Source organism: Ambystoma mexicanum, chromosome 14 (assembly GCF_040938575.1).
Source record: "Ambystoma mexicanum isolate Mex_15411 chromosome 14, UKY_AmexF1_1, whole genome shotgun sequence".
Classification (NCBI taxonomy): domain Eukaryota; kingdom Metazoa; phylum Chordata; class Amphibia; order Caudata; family Ambystomatidae; genus Ambystoma; species Ambystoma mexicanum.
In genome coordinates this window covers 480,216,850-480,232,364 of record NC_090940.1, presented here as the reverse complement: position 1 = coordinate 480,232,364, position 15,515 = coordinate 480,216,850, and the positions used below count along the sequence as shown (strand labels likewise).

General features: G+C 46.1%; 1 protein-coding gene across 5 annotated transcripts in view; it reads right to left on the bottom strand.

The window, feature by feature from the left end:
• PAPOLA (poly(A) polymerase alpha) overlaps positions 1–15,515 on the bottom strand; it is a 1,157,717-nt gene that overhangs the window by 1,089,884 nt on the left and 52,318 nt on the right. For all 5 annotated transcript variants that reach the window (XM_069637718.1, XM_069637721.1, XM_069637720.1 and 2 more), the window contains one exon: positions 2,364–2,417. In XM_069637718.1, the coding sequence (XP_069493819.1) occupies positions 2,364–2,417 (54 nt within the window). The remainder of the gene's footprint in view (positions 1–2,363; positions 2,418–15,515) is intronic.

The window sequence follows — 15,515 nt, the reverse complement described above, 5'->3', positions numbered from 1 at the left end:
AATGAGCATCCTGAAGGTTCAATGACATCAACCAATCATGTAACTGGAAGGCCTGAAGGATCTGAGAAAGTGTGACCATCTTGAATTCGTCCTTCCTGAGGAACTTGTTCAAGTATCTCAAGTCCAAGATGGGTCTCAGTTCTCAGTCTTTCTTGGGGATAAAAAAATATGAGGGAATACCAACCCTTGTTCCTCGCCGCTACAGGTACCGGTTCTATAACACCTTTCTCTCGCAGGGTTAGTATTTCCTGCACAAGGAGCGGATCTGGAATCCTCAAAGAGTGTTTCCTCTGTGGATTCGTGTGAGGCTGTTTTATGAATGGAAGGCAGAAACCTTTAGCTATGGTCTCTAGAGCCCAAGCATCTGAAGTAATGGCTCGCCATTCTTTGAGATGCTGAGACAGTCTGTCCCCCACCGGTGATTCGTGATGCAGGCTTTCAAAGTGGTTTTGGAGCAGTTGCTGCAGCTGCTCATTGCAAGGAAGCTGGAACTGGCTTTGCACTTTTACCTCGTCCACCACAAGGGATTTCTCTTGGGCCTCTGACTGGCCATTCCTCTCGCCTTTCCAAATTAGGAGTAACAACGATACTATCGCCCCCTCCACGACTGTCCTGATGAACGAAAAGGCTGAGATTGCCTAACAGCAGCCCCTAAAGATTTGGCAGCTGCCTTTGAGGTCTGCAACCTCTCAAGGCTCTAGTTAGCCTTGTTGCCAAAAAGGCGAGACCTGTCAAATGTCATGTTTAGAAGACTAGCCTACACATCCGGTGCAAAACCATACTTCCGCAATCACGCAAAGCTGCACATTACCGTGCTCGTAGCCATGGACCTGCTGAAGCTGTCTGCAGTGTCCAATCCAGATTGAAGGGATGAACGCATGGCTGCTTTGCCATCCTTAACGATAGCTAGGAAACCGTCCCTTTCCTCCCCTTCTGGAACGGGCTCCGCCTCCATGGATATGCACTCCCACAGAGTGTACGAAAACTTGGCTAAGGCACAGGTGGAGTTGGCTGACTTCTGGGCCAAACTCCCAGCTGAAAATACCTTCCGCACCCATCCATCCACACGCTTGTCGCACTTATCTGGGGTGGTAGGGTATGCTGCCTTATTTGAGGTCGCTGTGGCTGCCTGGACCACAAACTCTTGGGAATGGGGTGCTTGGACAGATCGCATGGTTAGCTACTGGAAGGGCAGTATTTTCTTGCGAGGGATTTATCCACCGCAGGGATGGTCTCTGGGGACTCCCAATTTCTGGCCACCCTATTTTGTAAAGCCACATGAAAAGGTAAGACTGGGTCTGTAGGTGGACCTTGGTGCAGACCATCTGTAAGGTCATCCTGGACAAATTGAACCGGAGGTCTACCCCAGCCTAGATATTCCACCACCCTGGATATCAGGTGACGATACGAAGAGTTAGCATGCTAACCTGGCTCTGGCATGCCAAACTCCATTTCAGGCAATGTATCAACACCACTGGCTTTATGCAGAGTGTCAACAAGGTCTCATCCTGCTCTCCTCTGAAATTAGACATTCTGGTACATTTGGAGTTCCAAATTCAAAGCCAAAAGGGGCATCCTCTTCATCAGTTCTTTCTTCTTCAAAAATTGAAGAAAGGGATTTAAAATACTTTATATATGGTTGTGCCTTTCAGACACTGCCTAATTGTGCAGGCCACAAGGGAATGTAACTGCTTTGTGTGGCTCCCTTGTACTCACCCTCTTATTTTATTTTGGATGTCCATCTAGGCTAGTAGGCCCACAAAAGCAGTGGGGTGAGTCAAACTATTATAATCAAAGCATGTATTCTTCCGTAGATAAGGGTGGTGTATTAAGACGAAAAAGATTTTAAAGTTTAGTGGGTGGACTAATTGTACCTGTGTGTTGACGTACTAACCCTAATTGAGTTTTAAGCCTTGTCACTATATCCACAGTACTTGCCTTTAAGAGGTTTGGCTTCCCTTTGTCGGGTGTTAGGCCCCCTTAAGATCAGCGGTTCAATATTTAGAGGATTGTACATAATCTGCTGTAACACTTCCCTCTCATAGCCATCCATGCTTTCTTCGGCTATGCAGCTCACCACATAGGTACCTTTAGGATAACCAAAGTGGTTCACTTTACCAAGCCTTGTTCTGTAAACAATAGTCAAGTTCCATTTGTGCTGCATGTGAAGAAAACATTACCAATCGTTAGCATCAGTTTCCCTCACTGAATCTTTTGCCAAACCTTCAAAGTATAAAATGGCTAATAAAGTTCAGACACCAATAGAAAGGCACCAAGAAATACCTGTTCATGAAAAAGAAAGCATTTATATTTCACCACTCAGATTGCAACAGATAAAGCCATTTAATTCAAGCATTTCTTACCTCTATTCCATCAAAGCATAATTTGATAACTGGCACAAATGCTTCTTCTACAGACTGAAAAAAAGTAGACATGTTTTAAGGGTTAAATGTAAATTCTGTATTTTATCAAAAAACAACAAATATTACTTACAAGTAATAGTCTTTCTGTGGCTTGTATATGCTTAAAATCACATGCCTTGGTTAGGCCATCAAGTGGTGGGTGCAGAGTATTACACCTTGTTTTTTCGAATTTTGAAAATGGGGGCCGATAGGGGCCTACCTGTAACACTATCCCTAAACTACGTCTGCGGGTACCCATGATCCTGTGTGCGTCTACGTCCTCGGATTGTTTGCTTTCTAACAGTGTGTGAAACTATGTAGGTCAAGTATTTGGCAAATATTACTCATCAGTAATTGTTCAGTGGCTTGTATCTGCTTAGAATCGCATTCTTGCATAGGCCATCTAGTGGCTGATGTGGAGCATTACATAATCTTTTCTAATTCAAAATATTTTCCTCTGCTCAGTTTGCTCCCTTGTGGGGAGAATGGGTAGACGCATACGATTCTAAGCAGATAAAATCCAGAGAAAGACTTACTAGTTAGTAATACCTGCCTTTTGGGGCTCGTGAATCAGATTAGATTCACATGCTTTGCACAGATTAGCAAGCAGTATTCCATGTAGGAGGTAGGTGAGCTAAAGCAAGTGCTGAAAATACACTTAAATTGCTGGTCACACCTGAGGATCTGTTCCTGTTTGTATTAACACAATAGTGTTGTGTAAAAGTGTGCACTGAACTACATGTGGGTGCTTTGCAAATGGCTTCTAATGGGACATTATCAAGTGACGGTAAAGTTGGTCCAGTACTCCTGGTGGGTTTATAGTGATTGCATCGAATGCCTTAGCATCTAAAAACATTTTTTTATGGGTATCCCCCAACCCCTGTTTTTTTACCCATTAAAATAAAACCTTTACCGTTGAAAAAAATGCATTAGATGCTTTAATGCATTTTTTTTCGATGCTTTTAGCATTCAATGATTTGTATTCGATGCAAAGACTGGATACCCTCCTGGTGGAATGTGCTCTAGGTTGTAACCGGAAGAGTATAGTTTGCTAGAGAGTAGCACAGAAATATAACCAGAATACATCTGGCAATGCTTGCTTTAGTGATTGCATCTCTTTTCTCCCTGATGCATTGAGAGACGGAATTCTCAAAGTTTTGTCTAGACAGTACTCAACAGCTCTACGAACATCAAGTATGTGTAAAGCTTTATCTCCTCGTTCATGGATTTTGAAAGAAAGCTGGTAATTCAATAGATCGATTGACATGGATCTTAGAGATGAAATCTGTTTAAAAAAATCTATGGTGTGTTCTCAGCACTACTTCATGCCTGTACATTGTTATAAAGTGTTAAGTTACTGATAGGGCTTGTAACTCACTGATCCTTCCGATTGATGGGCTAGTAAGGAAAGACTTCATACTAGAGTTCTTAACAGGGCTTTATAAATCGTCTCAAACATTGGGCCCATAAGCTGCAAAAGCACTATTTAAATCTCACCTGGTGTGGGGGGTGAGACATTGGAATTGATATGTTGGACTCCCTTCTTGAAGGTTTAACTACTAGCATATTCCACCATGATAGATTGTGATGTGGTATAAGCCGACAATGCTGCTAAATGAACCTTAAATGAACTTTAAACTAGACCCCAATATACAAGATGCTTAGGATTTTATTTATTGGGGTATTTGTAATGCACACTATGCAGCCAAAATTGTGTTTCAAGGCACAAGGATACATTACCAAGTCTACAGTAGGGCAACATATCGTATTTGTTTTTCATTACACCAGGCCACAACTCTTGCATTGGTTGAAATAGCATCTGGTATTTCGTTTCCTTGCCTCTTGCAATATATCAATACATTGTATGTATAGACCTAAATGTGCAAATTCTATACTCTCAGGAGCCAGGCTGTTAAGATGGCTGAGGGTGCGTGTTTTTCCGGTTTGTTGTTTTGAGTAAGCAGGTCCGGAATAGAATGAAGTTTCATTGGAGGGACAGAGACATGTGTAGTGCTGTTGAGTTCCCACTTGTGTTCTGTTATCATTGGTTATCAAAACTCTGCTGAGAGTGTCTGCCAGACAGTTGTGTCGCCTATAACAAGTGCCTGGATGAATACTTCTTCATATTCACCAGCGCTAGATATTCTGTGCAAGGCTCGACAGTTCATTAGTGTGTTCTGCTTTGTCAATGCACAACATTGTCGATTTTTATGAGGATTCGCTTTCCTTTTAAGAGGGTTTGGAATGAGATTAGCGCTATCTTGATTGCCAGCTGTTCTAACCAATTTATGTGGAAGCTTCTCTGGCTTTCTAACCACTTAACTTGTTCAGTAAAGTGTTGACAATGTGCACCCCAGCCTGACAGACTGGCCTGGTGGACAGATTTCAGGAGGCCACCCTAGTTATATAGTAAACAGGGAACTCAGTTTAGCCAAAACCCTATCAAGGTAAGCGTGGAGTGCAGTCAAGGCTATTTTTAGGAAAGAATGGGTGGGTCAGGGGTCCAACAATGAGTCCACACAGTGAATCATGCAATATTTCAATTTGGACAGGAATGTATATAAATATGAAAAGTAACTAGCAGAGGATAGTATTAAATACTCAAAAATAAACATGTATACATTCACCATATGGTCTTAAAATACATTCAAATGACTTATTCAACCCAAAATGTTATGAAAATCAATGCAGTAAAAATTGACCCACGTCACAAGTGAATTTCCTTAACTTCAGCAGTCCAATCTCCCAAGAAGAATGCAGGCTTCTGCCCAAAAATCACAGGAACCACAAAGCTTCTTGCCAGAAGGTAGTCTGTGGGTAAGCTCCAATTCTACTTGTGTTGGCGAGTTCAAAGAAGATATTAAACAAGGTTAGTAGGTTAAGTAAATTGTATTCCTATCTTTCAGATAATACTACCCTGGTTAGACAACCAAAAGACAGTGGAATGGAACGCTAGGATACAAAGGGACTGGTTCCCAATGTAATCCCATGGAGGACAGAGGATAACAAATGCGCTGCATTTACTTACCCCCCTGAATCAGATTTTCCCAGAGGACTTGCTGGGTCAACGGGTGTATGGGGGGGTGGAGGCTGCTGGAAGTTGGATTTCCCACCGTTGGTTCCATTGAGATGCCCAGGAGCTGCGGGTGCAAGGATTCTTCCAGTCAGGTCCAAATACAAGGTGCAACCCCTGGTCATGGGGAGACCAGACTGGAAGGACGCTTGCCGTCATCTGTGTGCAGTGGCCGTCACTAGAACTCGCCTTTCCAGTCCTGTGAAGTGACCCAGAGAGGGATGCATCAGTGAATCTTTCATTTCTCCATCTTCAAGGGTTGCATTCTGCTCCTGGACCAGACTGGAGGAATCCTTGCACCCTGGGCACCTCTCACCAAATCCAATAGCGAGTGATCCAACCCCCAGTCGATTCATCAAGTAGCCTGGGAAATTCTGAGTTAAGGTGGGCAAGTAAAAGCAATGCATTGGTCTCCCCTCTCCGCTCCTCCGTCGAATATTGAAAACAAGGCTCTTTTTATCCTCCCATTCCATTGCCTTTGGGTCGTGTAATCTGGGCAGTACAATCTGAAAACACCAAGGGAAGTCAAACCATTTTCCAATCCTTAAAAGTAACCTAGTTAACTTCTAAACCCAGAGGATGATTAATAGATCTCCCACTGTCCTCTCCCGAGAACTACAAAACCCAGAATTCTTATTCACCAAGACATCCCTCCTTTAGGTGGTGAAACCTGGGTAGTACCATTTGAAAGATAACACATTTAACTTACCTAGTAACATCTCCTATTTTAAAAAATCTACACAAGTAACTCACCGGTTACAGATAAATTCTGTGGGAAGCATTGTGGCTCCCGACACCTTTCGGCATAAGACCACATTCTTCTTAGAGATTGGACTGCTGAAGTTATGGAAAAATTACTTGCGACTTAGTTCCATCTTTACTGCATCATTTTACTTACCTCCTGTGCTGATTTAAGTCATTGAATTTATATATGTTTGAGTATTGTTCAATAGTATCACCTGCTGGTTTCCTTTTTAGTGTGTTTTTAAGGCATAGAATATTTGTATTTTTATACAGTGCCTAAATTGAATTATTGTGTGCTTCACTGTGTGGGCTCATTTTGGAGCCCTGACCTCACTCTCCTGAGAACAGCCTTGACTGCTCTCCAAGTTTACATTGAATGGGTTTTGGCTAATGTTAGGACTGATTTTCTATACTCTGGCCTGGGGGGACAGATTGTAGCAGGTCAAGCTACTTTAGTGACGGGGACAAACCTGGGAGCTGTAGCCAAATCAGTTCAAGGTCGGTAGGCAAGTGACCAAGGCCAAGTCTCAGATGGAGTGAGCCTGGTAAGGGACCCTCAATGAGTACACACAAAAGTCAAGGAACACACTTACAGTGTTATACAAATACTTATTTATGGCCATTTAACACTATAAAAATAAATACTACTAGCATGTAATACGACAATACTAAATGATATATATATATACAATCACTGAAGTAGGGCAATATACATAACACCCTGCAAAGGAAGGTAAGCATTAGTATGCAGCACAACAGGTCCACAGAGATACAACACAAACTTTAAAAGTCCATGCCAAAGATGTATGGGGCCTTGTGCCCGAATGTTCACCAAAAATCCAACCTTTTGTGATGCGGGAAAAGGGTAGTGGAGCGTTTCTGGGGACCAATAAAGAGTTGCAAGGGATAGAGGACAAGTTGTTCTAGTGAATAAGATTGTCCCCCTACTTGCAGAATGTTTGTACATACAAGCAATGGCAAAGCCAAACTTGAAAAACTTTCTAAAAGTTACCACACTTTTAAAAAGGGATGTCTTGGTGAATAAGAATTCCGGGTTTTGTATTCCTCGGGAGAGGACAATGGGAGATCTATTAATCATGCTCTGGGTTTAGAAGGGAAAACTGGGTTGCTTTTGAGGTTTGGAAAATGGTTTGACTTCCCTTGGTGTTTTCTCCTTCCCTTTTCCAAGATAGAGTTGTGGTATGATGGGCAAGGTACCGGGAGGGTAGGCTGTGTGAGAAACCAGAAGGTGTCTCACCCGCAAGTCCCTGGGGATCTGTCATCCAGGGGGACAGGACACGGCCATCACTTTTGGATGCAGTTCCTGGGGGTGGACCAGTGCGGGAGAATCACCAAGCTGAGGGCTCTTCAGGGAGTGGGCCACCAGATGGCGAGACGGGGTATCCCCTTCCCTGTAACATCTTTACTCCATCCTACCTGGTAGGATGGTAAGGAACTATCCCCCCCCATCCCCTACACTTCCTCACCGACAGCCCCCTGTAAGGGTAAACAGACTAACACCCGCATAATGTACCTGGCGTGTCCAAATACAATGAACAGGCAATTCCTGACCAACACACTTCCATTACACTTCTCCACACAGATCAAAGGCAGAGCACGAGAGCACACTGTGTGAAGCAAAGCACACAAGGAAACAGCAGTACCAAGATGGCAGTTTAACGAGGGGGAGAAAGAAAGCGAAACAGAAGGGGGTCGCAAGGAGGGAAGTTCTTGACCTTTTCGACACGGAACCGTTACTTAAATGAAACCCCGAGAACAGAAAGCGTAAGAGCAGGAAACCAGGCTGAAGAATCCTGCAGTGGGTGTCGGAGGTACCCGGGGACCTCCAGCAAAAAAATATCAAGTCGTGAAGAAGCACCAGCTGTCGTGGTACTGTCCTTGCCTTCAAGAACAAAGCAGCGTCCGTGAAATCAACACAGCCAGTGAGTTGGGGAGACCAATACGAGATCGGTCTGTGTTGAAGCCAAGGTTGCAAGCAGCAACATTGCATGGCGAGTGCTGGAACGAAGATTGTTAAAACGCGTGCGCTAAGAGGAGCAGGTGACACTGAACTGCTGATGAGTGATTGAACTTTAAAGCAAGCTGCAACACCTTTAGAGTAGTCCAGCACTGCATGGGTGCTCAATTGAAAGTCTAAGTGTTATGGAGGATTCTCTTTTCTGTGCTAATTCCCTTCAACCTTAGAGACCCCCAGCTCTTTTGCTGGACTTTAGGACTTCATTTTTATCCTTGAGTGAGACCTTTTCCCCCACTCGCTCATGTATTGTAATCTGATTTGGACTCCGTTTCATTGTTTTTGGAGTCTGACAAACTCCATAGGCCTCTGCTTTTTGTATTGTGACCCACAGCACCCTCAGTGCAGTGTCACAGTAGTCCTTTGGATTTCTCTTACGGTTTAAATACTTTCTCTTTGGTGAACTATTGTTCCCAAGAGTAGTTAAGTGAAATTTACTTTACTTAACTTTTTCCTATGTAGGTCCAGCACACTCCATTTTACGTGGAGTGCTGGGGGTTAGTTAGTAGACCCTTTTCCGACTTACTCATGTAACATTTTTATGTTACCCTCACGACTTTAAATGGCTGGTAGCAGTTGTTTAATTTTCCTACCATTGTGCATTTTTACCGCAGGCTGAACCCTCATGGGTGACCATTGTGTCAAAATTTTACTCTGCACGCCAAACCAGTTTTTACCATTTTGTTCACTTTTCCTTTGGCCGGCTTCAGTACTGAAACCCGCCTCTGGCTCCAGTGTGTGGCAGGGCAGCAAGCGAGGGAGGTGCCAAAACTCCCTGTCCTCAGTCTCCTTGGTTACCTGAATATGCCCAGTGCTTATTGGCTGGCTGCCCTTGCAGGACAGCCACCCTGCTATGCGAGTGACAGCTAGGCCGTGCATGAATGGGAGAAACCTGCATAGAAGGTGAGGTTTCTTGGACTGAAGGCAGAGTCGACCACTCGACGAAACATCTGATGAAGGAATCGTGAAGAGAAGCTTGCTGCATCCTCCTGGACCGTTTAACTGCCCTGTGCTGAAACTGCTTTTCCGAATTGCCTAGAGAAGCTCCAGAGAGGACTTCTTCCCTTGGGTTAGTGTGACCAACTAACCCCAAGACAAACTTTGCTGGAGGTCCCCCAACTGGTTGAACTTCCTGGCTGTTGCAGTAACCGAATGCCTGGGGTTGAGAAATCTGTAGTCTAGTGCATCATCTTTAAGCCGGACCAGGGCTCTAGGAAGATCCTGAGGACCATCCTGAAGCAGGACGACCCAAGTCCGAGTCACCTCACCAGAGTGCTGGACTCCAGAAGCATTGGAAGCCCATCAAGTGTCCAGGAACCACTGTGGTGCTATTTGCCGGTAGCTGAAACTGCAAAGTGTACTTACCTCTTGCGTCTATAGCTTGCATTATCTCACTGCAGACTTGCAGTAGCTGTTTTTTTGCAGAGTTGATCTCGGCTCTGACATTCACAAGCCTAACAGCTTATGGCCAAACAGTGATTCCTTACAAACCCTAACATTGTGCAAGACTTTTTTGCTACCTTAAGAAGTGCCTCAGCTCCAAAGACATTGTTCAAGTTGACTTTGGCTGTCCTGGCTCCCTGCAGACTCTTCTCACCCACTGACTTTGATTCTAACTGTCCGTCATAGGTGGTGCATAGGTTTACCTTGTATTGCTGGGAAAGAGCTCATCTAGACGTAATTGGGAGATTGAAAAGTGCTCACATGCTCTCAGAATCTGTTAACCTTTTTCCTTCTCCACAATCGCAGAATGTGAAGTATAAAAAGTGATATATGAAGGCCAATACTGTCCTAGCAACTGCGGTCACCCCAGGGTGTAGGAAGTGTATTGACAGCATCTCTAACAAATATCTACCTGCTTTTTCTAAATCCGAGAAGGTGTTTTGAAGTGTATTTTGATTGTTGCATATGGCCCTTTTTAAAGAAGGCTTAGTTAAAACGGACCGCACAAGGGTCCTGCACCTCCCCGACTCTTTACAACCTATTCACACTCCCACTATTCAACGATTTAAAATAATTCAGCATAACGTTCACCAACTATGTCCCGGGAGGATAGCACAGCGGCAGCGTGCGCGTCTTGGAAGCAAGACGACACAAAGCAACAACTGGTTCGATCCCCGGGTCCGCGCTTAGAAACCTCCGAGTGTTTAAGCGCGTTATAAATACGTAACTAAGACAAAGAAAAAAAATCTAATCTTAATCTGTTTCCTCTGTAACAGCGCCTCGATGCCTCATGGGCTGCAAGTGCGCTTAACAAATGCAAAAATAAAAAAAAAAAATGCCGATGACACTCAAATTCTTCTCTCACTAACTGGTGACTACGAGCAAGACCTGAAAACCCTACAAAATACCTATGCCATCATCCAGGCATGGATGGCAGCCAATGGCCTATGTCTCAATGGAGACAAGACAGAGATCCTACTAGTGGGCCCTAAAGAAAATCTCAATAAACTAGACAATACATACAGTACTTTCCTCATCGAGAACTCCGTAATCTCCGTATCCCCGGCTGTAAAAACTCTGGGGGGTACCTAGATTCTACCCTGTCCATGGACAGACATGTCAGTTACATCTCCTCCTCAGCAGCTCTTACAACCTAATCAATGCAGTAAAGCCGCACCCGTCCACCACAAACCGCCTCAACATCGCCAGAGCCACCATAGGCACAAAACTAGACTACTGCAACATCCTCCTGCGAGGTACCTCAGCCAAAAACATTAATAGACTCCAGATTGCACAAAACAACGCTCTGAGAGCAGCCCTCAATATACCAAAGAGAGAACACATCTCCCTAGCAAGACAAAATGCCCACTGGCTCCCAGTTAAAGAGCGCATCCAATTCAAGACTCTCACAATCACACAGAGATGCATAGCCCAAACTGCCCCTAGCTACCTTAATGAACGGATACAACCAGTCCAATCACTCAGACCCAAAAGGGACCTATATGCCAACCAACTTGCAATCCCTAACTTCACTAGAGTCAAAGCTGGCGGCTCGAGTTTCGAAGTCCTAGCACCAAAAGCCTGGAACTCCCTACCGCCCAAACTAAGAGCGGAAACATCCCACACAGCTTTCAGAAAAGCTCTGAAAACCACCCTATTTAAGTAAACCCAGTTTCCAATTTTATCGCATGCAACAATGTCTGTAAATTACAACTGTATCATGATTACGGTTCCCATGTAACCTTGGAAATACAGCCATTCCTGTAACCGAATCAACACGCCAAGTAAACCTTCTTGTAACAGCGCCACGATGCCCGAGGGCAGCTGCTGCGCTTTAAAAATGCAAATAAATAAATATAGAAAACCTTGAGTGCAAGTGTTATGTGGATTTCGATGCTACAGCTCTAATTTAACCCTCTTGAGATAAGTCTGGCTGCTTAGTCACCACCAACTTGCGTAGTATAGACCTGTACCGATAGGTGGGTTACCTAATACCAAGAGGACAAGACCGGTTTAGTCTCCCACAGGGTTACTGCATACAATCTTGCCTAACAGTACGGTACCCAGCTGAGCAGTGATAAAAGTAGATTAAGTTGGTCCGAGCCCGGCGGGAGATCAATTGAAATAATTAATAAATCTGAATCGAAGTGGTCCTGCAATGGGTCAAGTCTCCCGCGCACAGTCGAAAGTCTTCGATGAAGTAGAGAAAGTTTGGAAAAGTACATGGATTTGGTCCGCCCACAGGGTTGGGAACCAAGAGCAATGGCCCTCTCCTGGCCACCTGAACAAAGGATCCTCTGGGACTACCTGCAAGAATGCAGGATGCCCTCACGGTGAAGCATCAGACCCGGTTGGAGGATTCTTGGTCATGGTGACAAAATAAGGAACACTGGAAGGGATCTTGCAGCAGCAGTCGAGTAGAAAGATGCCCAGCAAAGGATTCTTTGCAGCCCTGATTTTGGCACCCTTTTCAACGCACCAGTGAAGAACAGTTACCGCCCGGTCAATTTGTCTAGCTTTCTCAGTCCAGTAATCAGGTGATGGGACGTCAATTAGTGGAATCTCGCCTGTGGAGGTCTGGAAGGAGCCCAAAGTTACAGGAGGATTTTTGGAAGACTATGCACCTCAGTATGGTCACAGGGTTTTGGCAAATTGCAGCCAGAGAAGGTCAAAGCTCGTTGTGGGATCTCAAATAGCAGGTTGTCTTAGAACCAATTGGGTCCGGCAGGGTCCTCTTCGGAGCTCCCTTGTCGCATGGAAGATGGGAGCCAGGACAGCAGTGGTCACTTGGCAAGCTGATGGTTGCTAGAAGTTGCAAGTGTTGCTGGTCATTTTAATCGGGATTCTTCGTTCCAGTGGTGAACCTCCTTTAGCCTCAGGATCCATGCCTCCCAATTCAGGGACCCAGCCAATAAGCACACATGTACATTTGAAACGGTGGATGTTGGCTGTCAGGACAGCCAGCCTCCCAGTTAAAAACTGGTACCAGGCAGGCACACCAGAAGACAAAGACCAGGGGAGGTTGAGTCCTACCCAGTTTCCTGTCCCAACTGGCGCCTTGACAGGTTTTCCCATAGTAACCCGCCCAAGACAAAACTAACAAAGGCCTCCCCCACCCTGCACAGATGGATGATCAGGAAAGGACAAGCCATCTTGAATTGGCAAAAAAAGAACACCGTCGAGGGGGCGCTGTTGCGCACTGTAAAGATGGCTGCCTGATCTTTGAGCTCCCACTCCGTCTCAAAATCCTGTAACTATAAATCCTTTTCGGAAGCCGCCACAAGACTAAAGAATTGAGATACAGATTCATTAATGACCCGTCCTTGGTACCTGCAAATCCTGGAATGCTGCGGCGAGAAACACTGAAGTTTGGGGGACTAGAAGTTCTGCCGACTTCTAATGCGGGCGTGACCCGCCTAAGGGCTCCGTGAGGAAGTAGCTTGAGGCGGCGGTCGCAGTCTAACACTGGGCCTGGTGGGGGTGGGGCCTGTGGATGCAGCCCGCACCCTGTGGCTGGATAAGAATTCCGAAAGGCGCATCGGCCGTAAGGAAGAGACGTCGTCAGCACCATTGAGACGTTGCTATTGCGGAAGCCCCAAAGACCCTACTTGCGCTGCGGCGCTCCGTTGGGGAGTGGCAGAACAGCGACCCCGCGGGTGGCACTGGGACCGGGCGGAGCGGGGACGTAGCCCGTCGCTCACCTTCGTAAGAAGAACTACAACGACGGCTGCGGGTAAGGAGGCCCTGCGGTCCGTCGCTCGGCAAAATAAACTCACCCGAACTGCTCCGGAAAACGCTTGCAGTGATTCTGGTGGGGAGTGCGGCCCTCGCCCGCCCCGAGACGGCGGTGGATGGTGCCTGCAGCCGCCCTTGATTGCCCGGGACGTCGGGAGGCGACACATGCAGAGGCAGTCATCTGCATTAACACGGGACCCTGCTGACAATCCTGTGGCCGGGAACATCAAATACATGTGCGCACTTCGGCCGAGACTGACCTGGTGCTTAACCTACTTCCAGAACTTGGCCCATAACCCACGCCCGACCTGCACATGCCGGGAGAAAGAGGTTTGTGTGGTAGATGGTGGGAAGGAGGGAGGTTGGTGCTCCCACTAAACCAAGTTGCTGCCCAATAAACTGGACCGCGGTTGCGGTGCGGCCGTGCCGGTCTGCCCTGGGGTACACACTCGACACCTATCTTCAATTGACTAACCAAGAGGTGTTCACTAGTCAGGACACAGCGCTGAAGTTAGGGGCACGGCGGGCAGTAACCCCTCTCTGGCGGTTTGGCTGTACTGAACACTGGAAATTCTGACACGATCCTCAGAGCCGTATTATTGAGCATTTATGAAGTAATACGTGGGAGGACACTGTCCATCAGAATTGGTACACCATCTGCCCACACGCCAGGAGCCAGGTGACACGGCGGAACATTATACTAGACTCAGAAGAGGCAGACACGGGCTACAGCCAGGGAAAAGATATCATAGCACAGCATAATACGGCCAGCGACATGGGTGAACCCCAAAAACCGGGGAAAGTGGGCAAGACCCCCAGCAACAAGAAAAAAAGGCCCTATGGACGTATACACTGCTAGCCAAACACAATCTACCGCTGCAGATATACCCATCAATAACAATGAAGCTGTGGACACGGAGAATGGGGATAAAGAAGATAGACTAACGACAATTGTGCAAGATGGATTCCGGGCAGTCAATACGAAGCTGGATGACATAGTGTCCACCATTGGCTCCCTGAAGGCCAGGTTTGACAAAGTGCACGTGTACAGAAGCAGAACATAGAATAAGCACCAACGAAGATACGATTGCACATCATACTCAAGATATCACCCAGCTCAAAGAGGCTATGTCTAAAATACAAAAAAAATGTGAAGACCTCGAATGCAGATCAAGACGCAACATCCGAGTGGTGGGCGTTGCGGAAACATTCAGGAAAAGCCAAAAGGAAAAACAACTTTAACTACTTCTCAAAACAATATTCGGCCGCCAGGAAGCATTTTCCGAACATTTCCTGGTTGAGAGGGCGCATCGCACGCTGGCCCCGGTCCCCAAACCAGGGGCACCGCCTCGTACAATAATTGCAAGACTCCTTAATTATAGAGGCAGAGACTTAATCCTGCGTATGGCTAGAGAGGCTGGAACACTACACCATGAAGGAAACCGGATGCATATATACCTGGACTTTTCGGACGTGTTCAAGCAAGTAGAAGATCCGACGAACCAGTCAAAAGACTCCTCTGAGAACGGCAAATATCATATGCTCCAATGTTCCCCGCCAAGATGAGGATCCAGCATGCGGGTAGGGCGCAGCTGAGGCCACTTAATACATTGAGGCTTCTAAGCCCCTCCCAAATAGAGTAGGTAGACCAGCTCAAAACAACAGACCCAGACCAGAAGATTAAGGTACATTTTTTAGTCAAAACGCTTTCTACACTGCTACATCATCGGAGCTACAATTCTAGCGCTTCCTAGAGCAAGGCGGCTCCACTCAAGATGGCTGACGGAGTTGTGGAAACGATTGGGCGGTCATGTGACGCAACATGGCTACCCCTGGAATGATCCAAGAGTTTTTTTGGGTACATCGTCGAGTTGGGGTTGATGAGGGTGGGTGGGCGAGGGTGGGTGGGCGAGGGTGGGTGGGCGAGGGTGGGTGGGCAAGGGGAGGTAGGGGGAGTTGGTCGATCTTTGGAGGAAAAGATTTAGCTGAAGGGAGAAGTTCTGGTCACCTGGAGAAGCGTGACCCAGGTTATAGTTTGACCATGGTTAACAGTTTGTTCTATGTTCAAAAAGTGGCTGCATGT